The sequence below is a fragment of the Phalacrocorax carbo genome, chromosome 20 (genome assembly GCF_963921805.1).
Source record: "Phalacrocorax carbo chromosome 20, bPhaCar2.1, whole genome shotgun sequence".
In the NCBI taxonomy this organism is placed as follows: Eukaryota; Metazoa; Chordata; class Aves; order Suliformes; family Phalacrocoracidae; genus Phalacrocorax; species Phalacrocorax carbo.
The window spans coordinates 7999291-8024901 of NC_087532.1; the positions used below are offsets into that span (position 1 = coordinate 7999291).

General features: G+C 51.6%; 1 protein-coding gene across 1 annotated transcript in view; it reads right to left on the reverse strand.

Annotated features, from left to right (window-relative positions):
- The window catches only part of IGSF21 (immunoglobin superfamily member 21), a 45454-nt gene extending 25405 nt beyond the window's left edge, over positions 1-20049 (reverse strand). Inside the window, exon 1 of the mRNA XM_064470037.1 lies at positions 19776-20049. Within this exon, the coding sequence (XP_064326107.1) occupies positions 19776-19839 (64 nt within the window). The 5' untranslated portion in view covers positions 19840-20049. The remainder of the gene's footprint in view (positions 1-19775) is intronic.
- Positions 20050-25611: the final 5562 nt, after the last annotated feature.

Sequence of the window (25611 nt, forward strand, 5' to 3'; positions counted from 1 at the left end):
TCGGCAGAGGCGCCGGGGAGAGATAATATTAACACATCATCATTTTAATCAGCCCGTGATTAGCGGGGCTCATACATAATTCACACCAGTTCCTCTACTGCCTTCCGGCACTCGCTTTTCCAAGCCGGGGCTAGGATGGTATTTTGGGGTGCAAGGAGGGAGAGGAGAAAAAGGGACCAGGATCCCCCTAATCAGCACAGGGCTGATCTTCATCATTTTCGAGGATTTAAGGCATTTGCTGCTTGAGGCGGCACCTTGTCCCTTGCAAAAGTGCCAGCTGGGGTGCCAAAGGCTTGCAAATCATCCCCGAAACAAAGTGGGGAACGATCCTGCTCCCTGTTCTCCGCCGGAGGAAGATGATGGTTTGCACAAGGGGAGATCACCAGTGTGCAAGGGTTCACGGCCGTGCGCGAAGCCCCGGGACACGGATGGCACCCGCCGCACGCTGGGGCTGAGGAGCATTAAGCAAACGCACTTTGACTTGCAGCACTTTGCAACATCTTGTTCATTAAAGATTAAACGCCGGCAGTTGCTCCCGTTCCTGTGAGCACAGCAAATACCTTCTCCCTCCATCCCCAGCTCTGGCGGTGCCTTATTTATGATATTCCAGGACAATTTACAATTATAATGTGTTGCTGCCTCTCCTTGCTAACCCAGGAGGGTTGCAAGGGGCAAGAACCGGTGAAGGATTCACATCTGTCCCAATCCGGAGTGGCCAAATTTTGCTGAATCTTGAGTTTTTCCTCCTGGAAAGCTGCTGCACTGATTTTTTTTTTTTTTTTAAATGGAGGAGTGTTTTAAGACAGGTTTAGCAGCAGCGAATGGAATGGGATGTGACAGATGGAGCCGGCATCGTGCTTCCGAAGGAGACGATCCTTTTGCATAGGAAAAAAATGGTTTGGAGGGAGCCCGCTTGTGTTTCTAAAGGCATGAACTGCTTGAGTTTTGCTTGAATTTCCAGCCTTTCCTCCAGAAAACAAAAAGCTGAGCACCAGCAGGGCTGAGCAACCCCAAACCCACCGCTGCCCACCCCAAAATTGGGCTAGCTTTTGCAAAATGGGGCTGTTCCATGAAATAAAACCACGAAACCCGGCATCACCCATGACGAGGAAGAGCCCTGCTGGCAGAGAGCAAATTGTATTAATACTGTGTAAATAGGATATTAACAGGCCGACCAAACAATTAAGAGCTGGTAATTAAAATTCATCTTCCTTCACACCGCGGTGTATTAAAGTACAAACATTTAATTAGATGCCTCTTACCTCATCCATTTGCATAAGTGGGAGGAAACACTTTGCAGCTGTACCTCTAATTATTCTGTATGGGGGTTGCTGGACCAAACCAGCCCCTCAGTCCTTTGGAATTGCAGAGACAGGGAGAGGTGTATAGAATATACAGCGAGCATGTACAGAATATGCTTTGGCACGTTTTTCTCTAGCTAAATAGGATGCAATAGGTGTGTTGAACATGACAGATCCTATGGATGCACCTTGTGCCTTGTTAGCTCTTTGTAATGTAAATCAATACTTTTAATCAACACATTGATCGAGCGTGGCCGGTTTGGCCTTTCGACCCCTTTTAAACCAAGATTAACTGAGAAAACCACTTCATTGGGGCAGCTGGGGACAGCCAGACCCTCAGGGGTCTGCTGCAGTTCGGATTTAATGATCAAAATCTGTCAAAACTCTACAAAATGATGGGAGTTTTAAGCTTTACTGGTCAAAATTTCTCACCACGTCCCAATTCAAAGCTTTTTGCTTTGTTTTGGGGTGTGTAATGCAAAAACCAAAACCAGTTTCCGACGACTTCAATGCTGGTGACAAAACCCACTTGAGACGGGACTTCTGAACACTGCCCACAGCTTTGCTTTTTTCCTTAAATAATGGATTTCTCCTGGAAAGAAAAAATCCTAGCCAAAACCAAAAATAAATAAAGCCTAATTTTGTGCTGTGCCATGGTACCCAACATCACTTGCAAGCAGCCGTCTTAGCATCACTGAGAGCATCTTCAACACCATGCAATCACATAAGGGCTTCCGAAAGAGTTATGTCAATAGATCTTAAGAAAAATCAATTTTTAGACCAGTTTTGTCCTCATTATGAACACTACAGTAAATTTTACATTCTTAAGGGCAGCTCTTATATACCAGTGCCTATAGCTAAGCCCTGGTATGGTGCGGCAACACTGCAGGCTGCAGAGAAATGAAGAGCGAGGCTCAATATGGATCATGCTGGGCTACAAACATGTTACAAATGCTTTGGCTCAGTGGGGTTTTATGTACATCAGCACAATTGCGGCACAGTAAATGACCTCAGACACAAAAAAGGGAGAGTTTGGGCCAATCTGGGCATGCAAATGCAATGGATGATTCAGGTCATGGGAGCGTCAGGATGCTGTGGTGTCTCCTCCCGCTCCAGTACTCATCTCCTGCCCCTTCTCCATCTCCTTCTTCCTGCATCTCCACCTTTCCCTCTCCTGTTTCCTTCTGTCAGCTACTCAAGCACCAGACCTATCCATCACCAAGCACTGGCTAATAAAATAGATGCAAACACCAGCTTTTTACATGCTCGTCGTCACCTTTGGTGCGTGTCTCCTAACAAACAAATCCATGGTGGATAGAGTCATCCATATCAGCTACGTGGCTTGGGCACAGACCGAAACAAAACCCGCTTTAACGTCTTCATTGTGCCTTTTCTAAGTGAAGGCTCATCGGCAAGGCTGTTCCAGCTCATCGGAGCACAAGATGAGAAAGCCCATTTCTAGCTCAGCTCCTTTTACTCGCAGCACCAAGTTAGTGCTTGTACTACATCTCCGTCAAGGCGTTTGCCTGAAATCCTTGGGAAATCAGTCATTCCAGTAAAAAGATGGAAGTTTTGAGGCAAAACGGCTGGAGCTTTCAGCCGGAACAAGCTCGCGCCCTGCTACAAACACCTGGGATGACTTGGGATGCATCATTTGGACACTCACTGGATCCCTCAACCTAAAAATCAGGCGATTTCCCAGAGACAAACTCAGAGACACAATGTCGGGGACGTGATCCTGCAGTCATGAAGCCAAGGTCCACAACCTGCCCACCCCGAGAGACATGAGCCACTGCAAAACCAAACCCATTGACTACAAAACAAGAGATGCTCCAGATGGTGAGGTGCCAATTTGGGAGTGAATGCAAGAAAAAGGAGGTTCAGCAACAGGTACTGGACAACTGGGAACCATAGGATTTTAGGGCTACCTTACTGGGATGAATGGGAAATATCTTCCACTTGGGTAATATTTCAACACCCGCAAGGCTGAAGACTGAGGTTACCCCTGGATGAACATTCCTCTACATGCACACACACGGAGAAAGGCCAAAGACCCAATCAAAACCAACAGCCACTTCAGAAACACCCACCCAACCCCAAAAACCCCATAAATCAACCCCAAAAAAGAGCAGTCAACATGAAGAGGATGGGTCTCACCACCCCTCGCAGATTATCAGCAGGGTTGTTCTTGCTGCATTGAAAGGCTTCTTGATATATCGGATTTCATTAGCAGCTACCAGACCCCCCTGCACAGGCTGGGAAGGCACGTACATAGATTATAGATTGAATATTTATCTCCCGCTGCCACGCAGACGTGAAGTATGTTTAGTAGCATTTACTGTAGCGCAGTAAAGTTTTATTTATAATTTCCTTCCCCCCCCCAGCTGCTGGCATGCTCAGCGCATCGCCGTAAAGCCAACAGCTTACGAAGCATGCCTGCATCTCCTCGTGATGCTGGGGGCAGGGGAAGGAGTATATTTTACTACCGCGTCTTCACACTACTGATATTGCCATTAAAATATAACGCTTTAGCGCAGTGCTGAAACACCCAGCTGCGGTTTATAGCTGCTAAAATTGGTGGCCGTGACCTGTGACGGGTCGCTGGGTTTGGTTTGCTGGAAGGGGAGGATGTTTGTCATCATTATGTTGCTCATCAGTCTTGTTCCTTTTTCCCCACTTACTGGTTATTTAAGGATTTAGCTATCCTGGGTGTTTTTTGGGGGTTTCAGAGTCCTAAACGATGTCTTGTCCCATGGAGGAGGGAAACTGAGTCCAGAAGAGTGAAATTCCCCCCAAAATCCGGTGGCGCCATTGCTCTGGAGCAATGGCTTTGCTGGCACCTCTTGACCTCTCCACTGCTGCTCGAGCAGCTGTTGATGCCAAAATGAAGCCCAAAACACACCTGGGTCAACTGGGTCAACCCCAGATGCCCTGGTTTTTAAATGAAGATCGTGCTTTTCATTTGCATGTATGCATATATGCAGATAGGGGCTGATTGCCGGCAGCACAGCCTGCCATTCATGCTGTTTGAAAAACCCCGCACCAGCTATTTAAGGCAGATTCCTCTAAACCCAGGCTTGCCTGCACCCCAACTTTATTCCCATCCCATGAGCTAAAGCCAACAGATTTTGGCAAAATGAGGTGCAACGGGTGGGAGAAGCCGCCCATCCCTGAGCACGCTGTGTTGCACTGGCTCTGAGTACTCATCCCTCCCCTCTGGCCCCAAGTTCTCCCTTCCCCAGTTAAGTAAACCCAGTTCCCACAGGATTTCTCGCTCTCCTGCAGATTTCCTCCATGGTAGCTGGATTTTTCTTAAAGCTTTCTACCCAAAACTGCTGCCACACCCCAGCCTCAACTGCAGAGCAATAATTCCCTCCTGGATGCCACTTCTGCTAATAACTCCCAGGAGAGACCTGCTCTCTCCTTTTTCTAATAGCACCTCATCGCAGAGCCTAATGAACCTCAAGACCTGCTTAAAAAAAAACCAACCAATTCTTTCTTATTTTACCCCGTTATTGCTTTACCGGCTCTCCCCCATGCCACACTGTGGACCACCCCTCCAAGTGCAGTAATTTCACGTATTTCCATGGACAGTTACAGCTGGGTCTTGTCTTTCACCAGCAAATTCTGAGCTCACTGGATGAGAAATTTTCCTACAGTCCCACTTTTGCAGAGCAGGAGAAATTGCCGGCCACCAAATTCAATGCAATGCCTGTGGGACAGTGCAGTATCCCCCCCAAAATCTTGCAATAGAGCACGATACCTCCCCAGTGCCTGGGCATAGCGTGGGTTAACGCTCGGGGCCGGGATGCCCAGGTACCCTGCAAACTTAGCAGCCTCCCCAGGGTGTCTGCAGGCTAAAAATTCACACTCCCTCTGCTTTTTCATTATTTTTAATCAGGCAGCATTATTTTTAATCAAGGGCGGCAGGGTCTGGTGATCTCCAGCCCCCCCACCTCCAGTACAGATATAGGGTTTAACCTTGAGTTAAGTGTGGCAGGAGAAGGCAATACCATATTGTAATCCTGAGCTGCAAAGGATTGGAAACGGGGTTTTTTTCCCACCAGCAAATGCCCGGACCCTCTACTCCAGCAACAGGCTCAGCTTTCCAACCTGACATGGAAAAGATTCATAGAATCGTTTAGGTTGGAAAAGACCTTTAAGATCAGTGAGTCCAACCATTAACCTAACACTGCTAGTTCTCTGCCAAACTGTGTCCCTGAGCATCACATCCAAACGTCTTTTAAATATCTCCAGGGACAGTGACTCAACCACTGCCCTGGGCAGCCTGTGCCAGTGCTCGGCAACTCTTTCAGTGAAGTAATATTTCCTGATATCCAAAAGAAACTTCTCCTGGCACAACTTGAGACTTTTTCCTGCCGTCCTATTGCTTGTTCCTTGGGAGCAGGGACCAACCCCCCCCCCCACTCCAGCCCCTCTCAGGCAGCTGCAGAGAGCGAGAAGGGCTCCCCTCAGCCCCCTCTTCTCCAGGCTAAATCCCCCCAGCCCCCTCAGCCGCCCCCCAGCACACTTGTGCTCCAGACCCTGCCCCAGCCCCGCTGCCCTTCTCTGGACATGCTCCAGCCCCTCAAGGCCCTCCTTGTCCCGAGGGGCCCAAACCTGAGCCCAGCATTCGAGGTGGGGCCTCCCCAGTGCCAAGCACAGGGGCCCCATCCCTGCCCGGCCCCTGCTGGCCACACCAGTGCTGACACAAGCCCGGGGGCTGGTGGCCTCCTTGGCCACCCGGGCACTGCTGGCTCATGCCCAGCCGGCTGTCAGCCAGCACCCCCAGGGCCTTCTCCGCCGGGCACTTCCCAGCCCCTCTGCCCCAGGCCTGGGGCGCTGCCTGGGGTTGGTGTGACCCAAGGGCAGGACCCGGCACTGGGCCTTGTTAAACCTCACACAAGTGGCCTCGGCCCATCGATGCAGCCTGCCCAGGTCCCTCTGCAGAGCCTTCCTGCCCTCCAGCAGATCAACACTCCCGCCCAGCTTGGTGTCACCTGCAAACTCACTGAGGGTGCCCTCGATCCCCTCGTCCAGATCTTTAATATCTTTATCAACGAGAACTGGCCCCAACACTGAGCCCTGGGGACACCACTCGTGACCGGCCGCCAACTGGGTTTAGCTCCCTTCACCACAACTCTCTGGGCCCGGCCATGCAGCCAGTGTTTTACCCAATGAAGAATATGCCTGTCCAAGCCATAAGCAGCCAGTTTTTCCAGGAGAATGATGTGGGAAATGGTGTCAAAGGCTTTAAATAAGGTCTAAGCAGACAACACCCACAGCCTTCCCCTCACCCTCTAGGCAGGTCACCTTGTCATAGAAGCACATCAGGTTAGTCAAACAGGACCTGCCTTTCCTAAACCCATGCTGGCTGGGCCTGACCACATGGTTAACCTGTGCGTGCTGTGTGATGGCACTCAGGATGATCTGCTCTGAAACCTTCCCTGGCACCAAGGTCAGGCTGACTGGCCTGCAGTTCTCCAGATCCTCCTTCCAGCTCTTCTTGTAGATGGGTCTCACATTTGCTAATCTCTGGTCAACTGGGACCTCTCCAGTTAGCCAGGACTGCTGAAAAATGATGGGAAGTGGCTTGGTGAGCACTCCCGCCAGCTTCCTCGGTACCCTTGGGTTGATCCCACCCAGCCCCACAGACTTGTGTGTGTCTAAGTGCTGTAGCAGGTCGCTCACCATTTCCCCTTGGATTATGGGGGCTCCATTCTGCTCCCTGTCTTCCAGCTGAGGGGGCTGGGTACCCAGAGAACAACTGGTCTTACTATTAGTGCTTTCTTTGCCTCAGTCTTTAAGTACCTCAGCCTTCTCTTCATCCTTTGCCACTATGTTTCCTCCCACACCTAATGAAGGCTGGAGATTCTCCTCAGCCCTCCTTTTATTGCTAATGTATTTATAGAAACATTTTTTATCGTCTTTTACAGCAGTAGCCAGATCGAGCGCTAGCTGGGCTTTGGCCCTTCTAATTTTCTCCCTGTATAACCTCACAACATCCCTGTAGTCCTCCCATGTTGCCTGCCCCTTCTTCCAAAGGTCATAAACTCTCCTTTTTCCCCTGAGTTCCAGCCAAAGCTCTCTCTGTTCAGCCACGCCAGTCACCTTCCCGCCAGCTCGTCTTTCGGCTCACGGGGATGGCCTCCTCCTGCACCTTTAAGATGCCCTTCTTGAAGAATGTCCAGCTTTCCTGGACTCCTTTGCCGATCAGGGCTGCCTCCCAGGGGGCTGTCGATCACTGCCCTAAACAGGCCAACGGCTGCCCTCCGGAATTCCAGCGTGGCAGTTCTGCTGCCCCGCTCCTTACTTCTCCAAGAACTGAAAACTCTGTCATTTCACGACCGCTGAGCCCAAGACAGCCTCCAGCCGTCACATCACCCACACGTCCTTCTCTGTTCTCAAACACAGGCCCAGTGGGCACCTTCCCTAGCCGGCTCCCTCACCAGCTGCGTCAGGAAGGTCTCTCCCACCCGCTCCAGGAGCCTCCTAGACTGTTTCCCCTCTGCTGTATTGTATTTCCAGCAGACAGCTGGTAAGCTGAAGTCCTCCACGAGAACACAGGCTAGCAGTTGTGAGAGTTCTCCCAGCTGCTTACAGAGTAATTTTATTGCCTCTTCATCCTGGTAGGGTGGTCTATAACAGCCTCCCACCACGATACCTGCCTTGTTGGCCTTCCCCCTGACTCTCGCCCACAAACACTTGACCCTCTCATCACCATCATTAAGCTCTAGACAATCCAAACACTCCCTAACACACAGAGCTAGTTTTGACAGAAGGCGTAGGCCGACTTAACCTCAGCACCACCTCCAACCTAGATGAACCATCATCCTTGCAATGGTTCGGTTCCACTTGCAGAGCCTCATACCTTTTACGCAAGGGCACCGGGGACAGTGGGGTAGTCACGGAGGAGACGCGCCTGCTGCGCCGGGCAAGGAACTTGTCACTGTTCCTCCTATCCCTCAAGTCACTGTGTTCAGCCAGGTGGAGAGACGACAGGGAATCCTCTGTATCACGCATCCTCTTCCCCATCAGTCAGATACCTTCTGGCATCTCTCCCGTGTTGGCATCAGGTAGATGCAACATCTGGATGCTGCCCCTGAGCATGGGGCATTATGGAGAACCTCACCTGGGAACAAGGGTCTCATCTCCAGCCAGCGCTGAAAGCGCCGCCGAGCAAAAACCATCCTGGAGATGCAATTCAGGAGTAAAAATGCAAATTATTTTTACCCAGCCTGGTTTGTTAGAGCCCCAGACCAAAGCTGATGGATTGGATACAGATGTTGAAACCTGGGAAAAAAGATGCCGAGCCCCTGGCAGAGCCCAGTCCACTTCTTGGGCGAACCGGGGAGGGACCTGCCGGCAGCAGCTGATGGCTTTGCTGCTGCTTTGCCCTCTGTCGGGGTGAGGATTAGGACATCGAGAGTTAATTATTTGAAACCACGGCTCATGGCATTAATCTAGGCTGGAGCATAATCCCAGTCAGGGCTAATTAGTAGAACTGGAAGCAGCAAGGAGCTGCTTGAAGGATGCCTTTTGGAGCGAGTCCTGCTCTGTGCCTCAGTTTCCCCACTTGCAAGGGGGAAAGCAAGACCCTTTACAAACCCACCACAGGTCCAGCAAAAATCCCATCCTGGAATACCAGCACAGGGTTATTAGAGATGCTACTCCTCAGAAAAATAAGCCTAGTTTTTAATTTTCCCATGTGAAATTCCACAACCCTCCCTAAATGTTCTCTTCTTCCAGCATTAGCGGCAGATACACAGGCTCGGGGTGGGCACAAAGGGGAAAAATAATTAATTTCACCGAAGAAGGAAGATGAGGATTTAGGTTTAGATGCTGCTGCCAAGTTTCCCACTAAGTTAATAGTCCCGGCGAGGCGCTGGTGGGGTTTTGCCATTCCAAGGTGGCCCAGGAGAAGTAGGTGACCGTGACCCAGATGATGAATTTGCTTATTTATTTCTCTATTTGCAGGAAATCAAATTAGCCCATATTTCTGATTGGTGACAAATGAGGCAGCCATCGATTCTTCCCCTCCTTCCCTGGGTGTCTGCTCTGAGCCATCTCTGCCTGCACCATCAATTCCTGCACCGTATAACTGGAAAGGGATTATTATTAATAATTTCTTTTTTTTTTTTTTCATTTTCCTTCTGAACAACTTCTCCAAAGGCACAACCTCAGGCAGAGGAAAGGGGAAGATAAAGCCTGGTGCTGGGCAGAAGTCCCAAGCACTACAAAATCCACTTCCCCCCCCCCCCCAGTTTAGAGTGTGATGTGCAGCTTTTTACCCCCAAAGTTACCTCGGGGGAGCCTGGGGCTGCCAGATCAGCACCATCATTAGCTGAGTTGGGTGCTAAAAAGCAGCCAAAGCCACCCTGCTCCTTTTTTTCCACCACTGCAAACCCCTCTGCTCACACGGAGAGCACTCCGGAGGCAGCTGGTGTCTTCTGCTGGTTGTATGTGGGGGGAGGGAGGGAGGAATACAGGGGTAGAGGGAGGGAGGGAGAGATGAGGGAAGGGGTGGAAGGATGATGGATGGAAGGGTAGAGGGAAGAACAGAGGGGTGGAGGGAAGGCTTTTTGCCCTTTCCCTTGGTACCTCCTTCCAGACTGAGCCTCCATCCACTGCCTTTTCTCCTCCATCTCCGCTACCCCTCTCAGCGCTCGCTCTACAAAGCAGGATTGCTAATTTGAAGCTACCCTCTTCTCCCCGATTTACGTTCCATGATTAATAATCCCTTTGCTCTCGCAGTAATGCCGCGCCGCTAATAAGATTAAAACATATCTCCCTCTTACAGCACCGATTCATAACGCTGATTTACCTTTACTTCTCCACTCTCACGGAGAGGATGCACATGGTTGTTACCTTAATCCCTATCCATCTCTGCACCATTGAGAAATAACTGCTAATTAATACCTTTCTCTCTCCCAACTGCTTCCAGATATGCCCAGCTATCAATATTTGTCTGGCTTTTTGCCGCTGATCTCGAAGGCTGATATAGCAAACTCCCAGCCCTGCTCATTACCTCTGCAGTTTTTTGGTGTCTTTTCCCCCCAAACCTGACATCCTGGAGGTCCTCCCAGCCCAGGCTCGACCACCCTGAGATGGAGCAAAGCCAAAAACCACGGGGAGGCTTTTCCAAGCATCTTTTCATGCAGATGTGCTCATCTCCATCCGTGCCTCAAATCCCTCCATAGGGTGACATCTCCCCCTGACTCCAGTTTCCCACGTCCACCCTTATTCCTGCATCCACCAGCTAGTTCTGCAGCATGACTCCACATCCCCAAGCCAGTTTGGATACAGAACATCCTTAGATAAACCAGCCAGCCACATTTTTTCACCCTATTGCATGTTTCTCTCCTCTGCCAGGAGACCCTGGACTGGCCCTACAGCCAACCCAAGCAGTCGGATGCTTTGGGAACAACAAAAACGGCAGCAAGAGCTTGGGAAGGAGGGAAAAAAAAACCCAGCAGAGCCTCTGATCTGATGAATGTGGCAGGGGAGGCTGATGCTCTGCTTTTAATAAAACATAACGAAGCGTAGGATCATAAAATATTTCCTTTAATTCAGTGCTCCCGTGAGGGTGGGTAATAGAGGCTGGGTAATGTGGTAGGCTTTCCTCGCAGCTTGCCGATGGGGGAGAGCACTGCTGGGGTTGTTAACCAGCCCATTTGCAAGCCTATAAGTGCTCTCCTTCCCATCCCCATCCCATTCTGGGGGGGCAGAAAGACAGGGGGCTGTGCGCACACCCATAGAGCCAAAGCACGTCCCTTCTGCTGCACGTTTCGGGGAGGGCCCCAGCTCCCAGAGTCACATCGCTTTGCCCCATTGGGATGGGCTTTCTGGGGTGGAAAGAGGTCAAAAAGCAAATCAAAGAGGGATGTTTGATTTCCATCCTCACCCTCAGCAAGTACACGGGTGTCTGAGTACGAGCGTGTTGCATATATTTTTAAAAAAATTATATCTATACGTCTCCGAGGCAGTGTGGCATAAGTGATTAACATTCTCGCGTTAAAAATCTCTCTGCATCTGCTTTTGTCCTACACCCGGCACTAAATATAACCATTCAATATGCTCTCTCCCTTCACCAGAGAGATAACATTGTTTAAATAAGGCCTTTCAATTTTAAAGAGTCGGGTTGTTTTCTTGCAGAGGCAAGCTTTTAGCAGATCAGGAGGCAGAGGAGGGTGGTCCATGCCAACGTACCCAGAGGCACGAGCATCCCTAACATCCACGCACCCAAATCCTGCCCCCTCCGAATCATTCCCCACCATGAAGTTGACCACACGTGGTTTCCCACTCCTTAAAAAAAAAAATAATAAAAAATTTAAAGACACATTTCTAGGAGCAGAAGTGTTTAATTTGGAAACCGGGCTTGCCTACACTCCCACGCCGCTGCTATAATTACAGTGGTGTAAATTCACTCTCCGTCAGGAGGAAACCCAACTATTGCCAGCCAGTTTGCATACATCAACTGCTTGTAAGAACCTCCTTAGAAAAAAAGCCATAGTAATGCAACAAGGCACAAAGATAGCTTAAAAAGAGCCACCACTTATGGAAAATATCTCATTATCAAGTTGCAAAGGGAAGACGGTCTGAGCGGAGACGAAGTGCTGGAGGTTTTTCTCCATGAACGATGGTCTGTCTGGAAGCTGAACCAGTGGCGTTATCACCCAGCCTTATTTCTGCTGGTGATACATCTTTTGCATTCTTTCTGGAGCAATATCTACCCGTTACATGGTCCTTCTCCACCAGCAGATCTAGTCTGTTATTCATCCTCCATGGAAAAAATCCCCGCTCCCCAGCAGCTTGCTGTATATATTTTGGGGTGCTGGGCAAGGCAAAGTTGCCCAAATCCTCCCACCTTGCTCTGAGTCACCGTGTCCTTCTGCAATACAGCTTTGCACGTATATCTTTAGGAGAAAAGCAAGAAGCCCAGCCAAATTCAACCACCAGCTCTTGGGGTGCTCTCGGTGCTGCAAGCGGGGCATGGAGGTGGGATGGCAAAGCCTGTGCGTGTGGTCCCCCTCTTCTAATAGTTTGTGCAGAACCTAAATCTGCAGGGAATGGGGCTTTTCTGGGCTTCAAAATATGAGAAAGGTGCTTGATGGAGCAGAAGAAGTACCTCAGATCATGGTACATCAAGAAACTGCCTGAGTTTGGGCTGGAAATTTTCCTAAGCATGACTTAGAGCCAAGCTTTGAACTCTGCTCTCTGGAGGTGCAAAGCAGGGATGGAAACCTAAATCACGAGACCATTAAAATCCCCTTCCAGACCATTTCCAGCTAAACCAAGGAAATTTTTTTGCAGAGGGAAAGACAGAGCCAACAGCCAACTCGTGATGAAGAAGGTGCCTCATCTCTACAAGGGGGCTCACAAGGGTAGAGGCAGCTCATCTCATCCACATCTCTCCACCTCAAAATTGGGGCAATTCTGGTGCTTTTGGTGGTTGCTGAACTGGAGCCTTTTTCTACCCCTCCTGCTGTTATGGTCCATCTCAGTCCCTCGGCGAGGAGCCAGCAAGTCCCAAAGCCGTCGCTTGGCACCCGTGACAATGACAACTGCCAGCCAAAATGGCCCCTTTCATCATCTTCCTCATTTCAAGTATCATCAGCACCAGGAGGAAACACACCCTAGGGACCAGCCAGGCGTCCTCCCCAGCACAAGCAGCATCAAAAGCAACGTTGCTACCAGCAAATCCAGGGTTATCCATGAAACCCATCTCCAAAAAAAATGGCATTTCCATGGACGGCAGTCCACCTAGGAGTGAACCTGAGTGCCGCTCACCATGTGCCCCCCGTCACCCTGCTTCCCACCCATCACTTTGCTCCCCTGGGGAGAACCAAACCTCCGTCACGGAGCATCCCTGCGTCACTCCAGCCCATCCCCGTCACAGCAGATTCCTTTACAAATAAACAAATAGGTAGAAATACAGGTATAAAGCAGGTGCGTCCCGGCAGGGGGGTCTCCAGCTCCCATTGTCCCTCTCCTGGGCAGACTGGATGCAGCATCAGGATTTATCTACGAGCACAGGGAGGCGGAGCGGGGCTGGAATAACCGCTGCTAATCCCCTTCGCCCTCCCCTCCGAAGTATATTGTTGAAGGCATTATATAAACGGGGAAATTATACAGAGGTTTGGGCAGGAGAGGAACTAAATCCCTGCCTCCCCTGCTCCATTTTGCAATGCCTCTGAGACACCCAGTCTTTCAGCCAAGAAGGGTTTTGCAGATGGAGATGTGCTCCTGGCACTAGAAGAAATGAAATGTGTGGTCCAGAGGCTGGGAAGGGCTTGGTAATGCCACGTTTCCACCACTGCATCGTCCTTCCATTGGGTTGCAACATCCCTCTGCTGGGAAATGTGTTTTTTCCTGATGTTCCCCAAACCTCCTCGGAGTCGAGGACTGAACCCCTGCGAAGGCAGCAGCCAAATTCCCCTCTGGGCTTTCTCTGGCAAGCAGGGCTTTGCTGTGGATTCATCCGAGAGCTGGAAAAACCTCCTTCCCTGCTCCAAACCTCCCTCGATGGGGCTGTCAGGACCCTATGAATGATAGTTTTCCTTCTAGCTAATACAAGCGCTAATTGCATTTCAAAGGACCAGCTCCAGCACTGGCTTCTGCTGCACACACACGAGCGTTGACCCTGCGAGATCGCAGGGACGCAGGAAGGAGAGTCACCCCAAAAGGGCTCAAGGTGACCCCACTAGACAAGCACATCGGGGAGGGCTCTGACGCAGTGTTTAGAGGGGATGAACCCCACTTCTCAGCCAGCTAAGAGGGAGAACAAGTGGGGCACACACCTTCCTCGGTCTAAATGGCTCTGCAGACCCTAAAACCTAATTTTAAATAATAACTCCAGAGAGGGAACCACAGTGGTGGGTTATTGTCCCTGCACTTTGCTATGAGCCCTCCTGCCTTTGGCACTGGGGTGGCAAATCCCATCCCAAAAGCATTGAAAACAAGCCCGTGATTGACGGTTTATTTTAGGAAGGAGATGGGAAAAGTGGGAAGGAGATAATGCTGGGGAGAGATAATGTGAGCGCCAGTCATTAGTTAAAAACAAGCCCATCAGTACTCCAAGTGCCTCAGCAGAAAGCAAACAAAAGGGCAAAGAGAGCAGCTTGGCAAGGGAACAAAACCAGCCACATCAGCTGCATCCTCCCTGCTCGGCTCTTTTAGGAGCCGGGAAGTTTGCAAGGCGAGAGCTGCACCTCCTGCCTCCGAAAACAGGGATTTGGGGGCTCCTTCCCTTGCTTTTCCTCATCGCCAATGTCTGAGCAAAGAGACCGACTCAGCATCGCTGAAGTCAAGGTTTTCTCATAGGAAACAGGTGAAAAACCCCAAAGTACAAAGGAAATCCCATCACTGGTGGGTCCCGAGTGGGGTGACGATCTGTCCTCCCTGTATGTGGTCCCAGGCAGGTCCCAGCCATCTCCATCCTTGCCGGGGCAAGGTTTCAGCTCCATCCCCACCTCCCTGGAAGGCTTTTCCCTTGGCAAGTGCTGCAGGAGCCTCAGCATGACCCTCACCCCTGTCTCAGCCTAACCCCTGAGCCATTAGCACATCTGGATTAAATAAAACCTGCTCTTATCCCAACACTGTGGAGAGCTTTTCATCAGCACGTCCTAAAGCACTTGGGCAAAAGGAGCAAGGCGAGCACTGGTCAAGCATTCCAAATCAAGCATTTTCTGACAGAAAAGACCATTTCTGCAATGACAGCCAGAAAAAGAAGGGGAAAAAAAAGAAAAAAAGGCATTTGGGGCATGAGAAGCCCTGAAACATCTGCATGGGAAAGAGGCTTGTGAGCTCATGAGAGTGGTTAAGGTCACATCTGGATGTTCCATAAAAACCCATCAATGCAGGAGCTGAGCTGCATTTCCACATTGCTCAAGCCTGGATGAAAGGCCAGGATAGCCCTCGCCTGGACAGGCTTGGGGGCACCAGAGAGGCCACAGGGCATACACGAGGACTGATGTTTGCAGCATTTAGCATATTGCGTATAGCATTTAGCACACAGTATGGAGCACGTTGCATTTAGCACGTTGCATTTAGCACAGGCTGCTTAGCTCAAGGCTCTTAGAAGCAAAACCAGGACCTGTAACACAAGTCCTTATTTCAGCAGAGAGGGGAGCAACATCCCCAACCCAAACCCTACAGCATCCCTAGGCTTAGTTTTGGGGGTGCTAATAATGCCAAGGGATGACTTGTTGCAGCAAGGGAATTTGGGAGGTAAATACCCCAAAACTGAGCTCTGACATACGGGGGAGCTTCGGAAATGCAAAGGGGCTACCAGGGACCAGCCATGATTTAATGCATGAGGGTTTCTGCAGGGAAACGAAGCCCGGAATATCTCCGCACCCTGAAGATGCTGATTAACTGGGAAAGGTACAAGGAAAGGGGAAGATCCTTTCCTGTGTTAAAGCTTTTTTAAAGAGCTCTGCATTCAAACTGGCAGCTCTAAAACTGCTACAAAACGCAGCTGGTGGGAAGAGAAAAATTGGGCTAATTGGGGAAGGGCAATTAGCATGGTTAGGAGGATTTTCAGAAGGGTCTTCGGCCGCCTGCGTGGCCTGGATTTACCCGGAGAGCAAAGCACAGGCTTTGTAGAAATGCAGAATTCACAGAAATGGTAGGAAAGAATTAAAAAAAAAAAAGAGGTGATCCTGAGCTGAATGCAAGATTTGCCGGGGAAATGCATGAGTAGAAAAGGGTAGAGGGCGTGTGGGATGGCTTTCCAGGTCAGTGCCGTGCATTTACAGGTGAACTAGAGCAGGTTTTGCTCCCACGTGGCACAGGCAACGCTCCTCCTTTCCTCTCACCCTCCCAGCACACAAACTCTCACCCAACACTTCTTTCCTTTAAATGAGCTCAGCAGAGACGTGAGCAGGTGGCTCCCATCGCCTCGGCAAGAGCCGCACGCTGTTATTCTCCTATGGAAAGGAGCGAAAGGAGCTTTTCCAGGCTTGCAAGGAGGAGCTGCCCCAGGGGTTGCAGCAAACTGGGAAAATCCCTGCGAGGGAAAGCCTCGGGGAGTCCCTGGGAAAGGAGAAGGGGGAGAAATTCACCTTGCTGATAAAAATGATAACTGTAAAGGGTTTTTTCCAAGCTGTTTTTTGGCTTGGAGAAGCAGCACGGGCATATCCCTAGGGGCAGGTCCCTACAAACCCCAGCCCCAGCAAACCTGCCCTTTCGGGGCAAAGCCCAGAAAACCCATAAGCAGCTTTAAATAAGGAGCTGCACTTGAATTTCTCCATCACAGGAGGTGCCAGAGGAGGGAACGCAGCAAACCGCTCAGATAAATATCTCACCGAGATCAAAATTCGATATATTTAGCCCTCCCTTTCATGTTTGCAAAACACAGCTCTGATTTTACACGGCTGTAAAACAAACCCCGATGAACATTTTATGGGAACATATTTCAGGCGACAAGCTGAGCGCCGGCTAATCAGCCAGCCCTGATTTCAGCGATGCCAAGAAGCCATCACCCTGCTTGCAGCTGGGGCTTCCCAGCTTTCCAAAACCAGGGGGGCCCCGGGGCTACGGCTCCATCATTATCCTCCGTGGTCCAGCGCTTGCCTCCTCCACACACCCGTGTTTTTTCATCTTGACGGCTCCTTAACCCACTTAGCCCTGCCCTAGGCAGCTTTTTCTGGCCAAGGGGAGAAATTGAGCTTGTTAGAAGGAAAAAAGCTGTATTACAAGGGGTGATGCTCCCTGGAGGGATGTATAACACATTGGGAAGGATCCAGCCGACCTACCGTGCAGCGAGGAAGCAAGCAGCTTCGTTCGGGTAAATAAAAGGGCTTTTCATTATGAGGTGATGGATGGAAACCCCCAAAATGCTCCCACGAAGGCGCAGATGCTTTGCAGGATGGGAAGCGTTTCTGATGGATCCCCGGTGCTCTCCTCCGTGCCGGCAGCTGGACCTCATTGCTCCCTTTAGGTGCAGCAGCGATGGGGTGCCGAGCCGGCACCGTGCAATATATGAGGTGACAATAAAAAGAACAGGCGAGATTCCCCCCAAAACGGCTTTGGAGGCACATGGCAGACACGAAGGGCAAATACTCTTGTAGGGAGGAGCAGTGGGAGTTTGCTTGTTGGCCCCGCTGCATCTTCCCAGGCAATGTGGCCGGATCCTGCTCGATCCCTTGCAAGCGAAGTGCCGGGATGGGGAGGGAACGGACCTCTGCGGGCACATCCTCCCTCGCCTCCACAATGCCGGCAGCTCCAGCCAAGGATGCCGTCAGCCACGGAAAAGCCATCTGCCCGCCGAATTTCGGGAGCAGCGCTCGGCCTCCACAGCCTCCTGCTGCCTGGAGCGAAGGGAGGCATCAGGATGGGCGCACCCACCCCAAAACCAGGCTTTTTGCAACAATTTTTAGCTGTTTTCTGAAAAAGCAGAGTACAAACTGGCTTTTCTGGGACAGCGTTTCTCCACCGAGGGCTAGGAGACAATTAACGCAGCTGATCCTTAGGACACGGGAAAGCAGCAAAGTCCCAGCATGGTTTTAAGAGCCAAAACCTGGCTTGTGGATGTCCAAACCCAAGCGCTGCCCGTTGAACCTGCCCGCAAGACCCTGCCGAATGCCAGGACCCTCCTCCTGCATCGCTTCGTAACCCAAAACCGCCCCACCCTGGGGCCACCGGCTTCGCCTCGACCCACCACAAAAACACTTATACCTCTCCCCCCCCTGCCCCAGAAGCACATTTCGGACACAGATTTCCCCATACCCGCTCGGCCGCTCTCACAAATCAGCAGAAGAGCAATCGCCTGATTTGCAGCGATAAAAAAATAAGAGAAAGGAAGGAAAAACAATCCATGCGCTGGTGACAGACAGCTTGCTGTGGGGGAGAAGCCCGGGGGAATGCGTTTTTCCTTGAAAATTATCTACCTGTGACCCTCAAGCCACAGTGGAGGTGGAGAGGAGATCCAGGTGGGAGGCAAGACTGGATTTGGCACAAGTTCCCCCTCCCGCCCCGAGCCGCACAGGTTTTGTTATCGACCGTGTGCTGTTCGGCGGCACGATGCCGGTGGGATGCTCGGGATGCAGGGAGCAAACCAGGGGAGGGGGAAAAGAGCAGCAGCCACAGCCCGGCAGCACCTAAAACCCATCAGGGGGATGGCAAAGAGGGATGGAGGAGACACACAATGCCTTCCCACCCCGTGTTCAGCCAAATCCGAGCCAGGCTCTGGCTACCTCAGGGTTCCGTGGTCCCTGAGGGATGATTTTGGAGCCGCTCGCGATGCCGGGGAAGAATTGGCTCCTTTGTGTCAACCTCTCCCCGCTCAACCCCGCAGAGTACGGCTGCCGCTCCCCCTCCCCGCGCCCTGCAGCAGCTGACAGCGGCTTTCCGGAAAGGAAAAAGTACATTATAAATAAAAGAAATTTAAAAAAAGAGATATGGAGCAAGCTTTGCTCGTCCCTCTGTCACCCAGCGCTCGGCAAAGCCTCTCAGCCTCCGGAGAGCAGCCGGGTCTCGCTGTGCTCATTAAAGAGCGGCCACCTGAGGCCCCGCAGCGGATGATTTGGGGGGGTGCGGGGAAGGGGACACGTGGGGAAAAGGGGGAAAAGGGGGAAAAGGAGGGAGATTGTCTTCAAATGCACAAAAAAAATAAATTGTACGGCTACCCCTCAGCCTCTGGGACGCAAGGAAGGGAAACTTTCCTGCCCCATTAATTCTCACCTTCTGGGAACCCCACTTTTAGGGATGGGGTGGGGGGGCCTCTTATTAAAAACCCCAGCGGAGCAAAGCAGGGAGTCAAGATGTTCATTTCAGAGCTCAGCCAGCTGCAAACCCCTGGGACAGCAGGGATTTGGGGGGCTGCTTCTCCCTACCGTGTACCCCTTCCTCCCACCCATGGGGTTTGGGGCACCCCCTGCATGCCCAAAAGGTGGGGTGGGGTGCCCCTGGGTGCTGCAACCACCCCCAAAAAGCTGTAGTTCATGGTGGTCCCCAAGGCACAGACCCCCCCTGTACAGAGCGAGCAGGGCTGGCACTTGCAGCCAGAGCCCCGGTACGGAGCAGCAGGGAAGGGGGATACGGGTGCCCCCCCAGTGACGCTGGCTCAGGGACGAGCATCCCCCCGCCTTCTCACCCGGTCCCCCAGCACCGGTGCCCAATTACAGGGTGCAAAGCAGGTGCCCTGCTATGGCTGCCCTATTAACAGGTCCCCTATTAACGACTGCCTCATTAACGGGTCCAACACCAGCAGCCTGTTAGGGGGTGCCCCATTAATGGGTCCAAAGCAGGTGCTCCATTAGCCAGTGCCCTGTTACCAGCTCCAAAACCAGTGTCCTATTACAGGGTCCAAACCGGGTGCCTGCACCCTCCAGAGCCCCCCCATCACCCCCTAAGCATCGGGGGGTGCAGAGCCCAGATGCAGGTGGACACCCCATTATTTCAGCGCCTGGGGGGGAGGCGAGGGGTGTCCTTTGTCCCGGGGTTGGGGGCGGGGGGAGAGATGACACTCACCCAGCACCAGGTCGAGGAGGTCCCAGAGCAGCAGGCAGAGGGGCAGGGGGCTCATCGTCCGCATGATGCCCGCGGGGGGGGCAGCCCCATGGGGCTCACCGGCGCCCCAGCCCCCTGCCCGGGGGGCAGGCGGGCATCACGGTGGGGTGGGGGGGCTCCGTGCGTGCTGCCCCCCCCTCCGCCTCCAGCCCCTCGACCCGCACCCGCCGCCGATCCCGCCGCGCTGCCGCCTTAAGCCGATTTATTGCAGCGGGAGCGGAGCGAACTGGCGGCCGCCCGCCCCCGGCCCCCCCCCGCCGCTGAGCCCGCCCCGGCCCGGCCCCCGGGAGGTGCTGGAGGGGGCGGGAGCGCTGTAGCGGGGTGCGGGGGGAGCGGGCGGTATATGGGGGTGGGATGCAGAGTGGGATGCAGGATGGAGAAGGGGATGCGCGGTCCCGGGTGGGGGGCGGTTAACGCGGTGTATGGGGGGGGCTGCGCGGTATATGGGGGGCTGCGCGGTATATGGGGGGCTGCGCGGCGTATTGAGGGGCGTAGGAAAGGGCGGGGGGGACGCGCGGTGTATGGAGGTGAAGATGCACAGCCCAGGACGGGGGTTTGCAGGAGGGATTGGGTGGTGTCCCGGGGGGCAACGCGGTATGTGGGGGGTGGGGTGGTGTATTGGCGGGGTGACGGGGTGCAGGAGGAGGGGGGACCTGTATGAGGGGCTCGGGGTGCAGAAGGGGGTGCAGGAAGGGGTGCGAGGGGTTCTGGAGGGTGCAGGAGGGGAAGGGCTGTTTAGGGAGGGGGTGCATGGGGGGGCGCTCAGTGAGGGAGGGGGTGTGCAATCCAGGCCGGGGGGTACGGTCCGGGATGGGGGGCATAGGAAGGGTGCTGGGTGCAGGCAGGGGGGTGGGGTGCAGGCAGGGGGTGGGGTGCAGGCTCCCAGACAGAGCCCTGGGGCAGCGGTTTCCATCTGACCCCCCTTCCTGCAGCAATTCCCCTCCCCCAGCAGCAGGATCCAGCCCCGGAGCCATTAGGTCCCCCCCAAATCACACGGCAGCCGGGGATGCACACCTCTCCGTGGCCCTGCTTCGTACATGACCTTGTTTTCCTCCAGCTCCCTGGATTTAATTAGCTCCTGGACATAGGGGACGATGTGAGTGTTTATGAAGAGCGCAGGTAGGGAGCGGGCTGGCCTGGGGCTCGCAGTCAGCTGCTGGCAGAAGAAATTAGGGGGCTGGAGGAAGCTTTTCCTCGAGGTTGGAGGCCTCCTTCTGTTGCTATTCCACCTTAGCAGCAGTGCTTTCCAGAAACACACACCGTTTCTTTGCAAAATCAACTTTCGTGCAATTGCTTTTGATTTTTTTTCCAGTCCCATGTGGTCAACCCATCACCCCAACACCTTTTCTTCCAGCCCTCAAGCCCAGCTTAGCCCTACCGCTTCCCAAAGTCATTTTCCGCAGCACAAAGCTAGCCCCATGCAAAAAAATAAAACCCTCCAGCATCCTCTTTTGGGGCTTATATTTGCAAAAAAAAGCACCGGGGCAGAAGGTTTCTCTGTGATGGGGATGGGGAACAGCCCCTGTGCTGAGAGTTCAGCACCACCAGTGACACCAGTCCGATGAAAACTGGTGGGTCACAGCTCATTTCTTGAATAACCACGCTGAAAGCAATCAGGTTCTGTGTAGATCAGCGCAAAAAAAAAAAAAAAATTAAATAAAACCAATTAGTTGCTGAAATTCCTTTGAGTGAGCTGGATTTTCTCTCCCTTCTCCCCTCTGCCTTTCATCTGCCAGGAAAAAGCATGGTTCATTCTTGCATGGAGATGTCTGGAAATCAAATCTCGCTTTATTTGATCGTGGATTTGATGCCCCTGAGAGACAGTGCCTTTTCTTTACTCTCCCAGGAATATAATAGCCAGGGTAGGAAGAACCAGCGCTCGCAGGGCCGTATCCCAGCAAACTCAGCGGACCCTAAAAAAAAAGCTTCAGCCTAACTAGCTGACCCTGAGGTAAAACCGAGTTCAGCCAAGCCAAGCGCGCTGCTGTTGTTGTAAAGCCGCTCTGCCGGGTTAACAGCCCGCGCTGGCCCCAAATGGTGCTGTCAGCTTCTGTAAGAGCCGCTGCTCCAAGATGCCTCCACCGAGATGTGTTTTTTTTCCTTTTCTTCCTTTGCCGTGCTGAGCCGCAAACCCCCGGCTCCGTCGCTCACCATCCCTCTTTCTCGCCCCCACGCCCAGCAAGCCGGACTATCACTACTTTCCTTTGGAGGTGCACGGAGCAATTTTTCCCACCCTCAGATGCAGAAACCCATAGGTGAGGTGCATAAAGAGGTGAAGATTTTAGGCTCTAGATGGAGAAGGGCTGTCCAGAGAAAAGGGAGGTTTAATAGCTGCACTCTGAGATATCTCCTTGCAAAATAAAAATTAAAATAAAATTTAAAAATATCCCATGCCTTTTCAACCTGAATTTTGGCCCCTTGCAGCTCTGGCTCTGCCTCTTGGCTACACAACCTTCCCCTGGAGCAAAAGCAATGGCCCAGTGGGGGAAACATAAACTAAATATCCCAAAACATTTAGAGCAGGACTTGTTTTCCTGGGGCAAAGCATCTTTGGCAGCCTCTAGATTTAGTATTTGAGCACGGGGAAACCCAGAGAGAAGCATGCGGGCCATCAGCCGGATGCCAGGACATTGAAGGAGACAGTAAGTGATGTAAATTGGTGGATAGAAGTATTGCCGTTTGCATTGGGTGTCTGGCTCGCTTGAGTTTTGCCTGGGTTTTAATTTCGTGTGAATACAGCGGCTGGTAAAAGCTACTCAGTTGACAGCCCTGGGGGCTTCGGTCCCCTGGAAAGGCATGAAATGAGCCGAGCAGATGGGGAGTGATGCTCTTTTCCCAGCCAAACACAGCCATCCGGACCATGAGGAGGGGTTATTCATATTTTTTTAATAAATACGTGCTTCCTCGCAGCCCCATCCCATTGCAAAAGGTTGGATCACTTCCTCCAGGCATCACGCCCTGAAAAAATTCGCTATTTTGGAATGGAGCTGTCATCCTCCTGTCCCTCCCATCCTCACGAGGGACAGATCCAGCCTGGAAAACTAGGTCCAAAGCCTCATGCCCAACATCCTTTGGGAGCAGCTTAAATCCAGGGCAGACTGTTGCAGCGAGTCTCCTCTGTCTGTCCTCGGTGACCCCGATTCGGCACAAAAAAGGCTCCGAAAGGCAAAATTTCTCAGCTCCTCTTTCCTGACCTTTCCAGAAGAAGCCCGTGTACTAATTAGCCGACTAATAACGTGGCGAGGATGCAATTCCTCATTAGCTTTTGAGAGATTCCCAGCTACATGACTGATATGCATCTACAAGAAAATTAACTTGGGCGCGAGGGCTCTGTAATCAAGATTAATGAGGAAACAGGCAAAGAGGAGCACGTGGCCCCCCCTGCCCCACACCCTTTGCAGGGAGCTGAGCGCCTCCCAAAATGGGGCGAACCCCAAACTGGGGGGATGTCCCTCGGCAGAGCGAGCTGGTGGAGAAAGTCCCCGGCCAGCCTGGAATAACCCCAATTTTCCCCATAGGTGGGAAATCAGTACGTAACGCGTTCGGGATCGCAGCCGGTCCCCGACGCCCGGATCCTGCACCATCCATAGTGCTGGAAAACACTTGCTCGGAGCTGGAACGAGGAGTTAACTTGTGTGACAAAGAGTGACACAGCGACCGCTCATCTCTCGTCCCGGATCGCCAGAGCTCCGTGGCTTACGAGCTACAGCAGCGTCAACTCGCCCCAAGAGCATCGGCACCCCTCGGCGTCCCAGCGGCCCGTCTCGGCCGCATCCCATGGTCCCTACTGCAAAGCCATCGGGAGGGAGAGGAGATATTCCCCACCCGGAGAGCAAAACCTCTCCTTCTCCCATCCACTTTTCCATGACCGAAGCCACGGCGCGAAGGGGGTGACTAGCCACGGACCATTCCCGTTAGCGTTATCCTCGGTTAATTACCCCACGGAAAAAGGTACCCCGATACCGTGTTCCCAAACCCCAGCTCGTCCCTCTTTGCATCCCTCGATGGCTTGAAACCTGGGGCAAAATTAAATAAAGTTACAATTGCCTGACTTCAAATAATCCATTTTTTCTCCTCGCAAGCCATTTTCCATCAAAAATAGAAATGCCAGCAGTCAAAAAGCAAAAAAACCCGCCATCATGGGATGACCCATGCCGCCACTTTTAACCCAAAACATTTTCCTTCGCCGCAGTAGCCCAAGGTCTGGCTTTTCCCACCCGCAACATCCATTTTTCACACAATAAAAACCCATTGTAAAATGAAACACTGACGGTTCCAAAATGCAGCTTTTCCGGCATTCCTGCCAGAAGTTTTTCTTAGCAAAGCAGCTGGAGCCAAAGCGCCGTTTCCCTGGTTAAAAAATTTCATTGCATTTATTTTTAGCATATCGTTCAGCACTGAATGCCCTCGACCAAGCCCGCTCCAGCCAGGTAACATGAAGCATCCAAGCCCTGCGAGGCAGGAGGGAATTAAAGCGATTTTTTCAATGCTTTTCTCCTCCCCTGACAAGCCGAGCTGTGGAAAACCATGAGGAGCAAAAGAGCATCATCACGTTAGCAAGGGGCTTTTCATAGCAAGCACGCTTTAATTAATAATCTATAATTAATATGCCCCAGCATCAACACAGAAGGGCAGGATTAATCCCCAGAGCCCCCAAACCCACAGCCCAAACATGCATAAATGTGCTTTTAGCACCAAATCTCTCAAAATTAAGGTATTATTCAACCCAGCCTCTTGCTTTACCTCCACCACGCATTGACTAATTCCCAGAGCTGGTGTTTGGGGCCATAATTATTCCATTATTTTTCATAATAATAATTATAAATCCATGCTGGTGGCTAATACATTTAAAAAGTCCTTGTTTCATTTATCTATGCGCCAAAACGGGATCCTATAGCGAAATACCTGGTCACACGAGAGGGAGAAACATCCCTTCTACGTGGGAAAATTCAGAATATAAGTGCCCGTATGTTCGGCCCCGTCCTTCCCCCAAGCCCGTGAGTCAATATTAAGGCTGGATTTGCTGTTTTCCACCAAAATGAAGATCTGGGGGATTGAAAAAAACCCAATTTTTTAAAAACACTGCAGTATTTCATGCCTGTAAGTCGCTCAGAGAGGGTTTTTGGGCTTGAATGTCATGTGTTTAGAAAAATTGGGAGTATTTTGAAAGGATTAGTGTGGCCTTTCTCTTCCTCCCCGCAACTGTAGGGTTCCAGTTTTTCAGCTGGAAAGAACATTTTGTTATGGAAATCCCTTAACTTCTGCCTTAAAAAAAACCAACAAACAACAACAACAAAAAAAATTGAAACATTTCAGCTGCCTTTGAGACCAAACCTTTCAGGTCCTCCCATTTTTCCCCCAAACCCATGATTTGCCAGAAACCTTAATATTTTCCTTCCGTCCTAGAATAATCCTTCTCCCCCAGATTTGGCCCTAAAATTACTTGCAGTATTTGAGGCTGTGCTTTACGCAATGTACCCGACGCTCCCGCAGCATCTCCAAGTTAGAAAGGGAAAAAAAATTGCTTTAACACCAACCACCACCAGAAATATTTTGCTTTTTTAATAGGATGCTCATCCCAAAAACACCTCCATCAGCCCACATCCCTAAATCCCCTCCAAACACACCCGCCAGGAAACATCTCCCATCGCTAAATGAATCCTCCTAGGAGCTATATAAATATAAAAATGCACATGCACAGATATATATACATATAAGACATTCGAGAGGACGTCTTCGCAGCTGTATAAATAGGCTGATGACAGCCACGGGGTGGATATAAATAAGATTAAAAGTT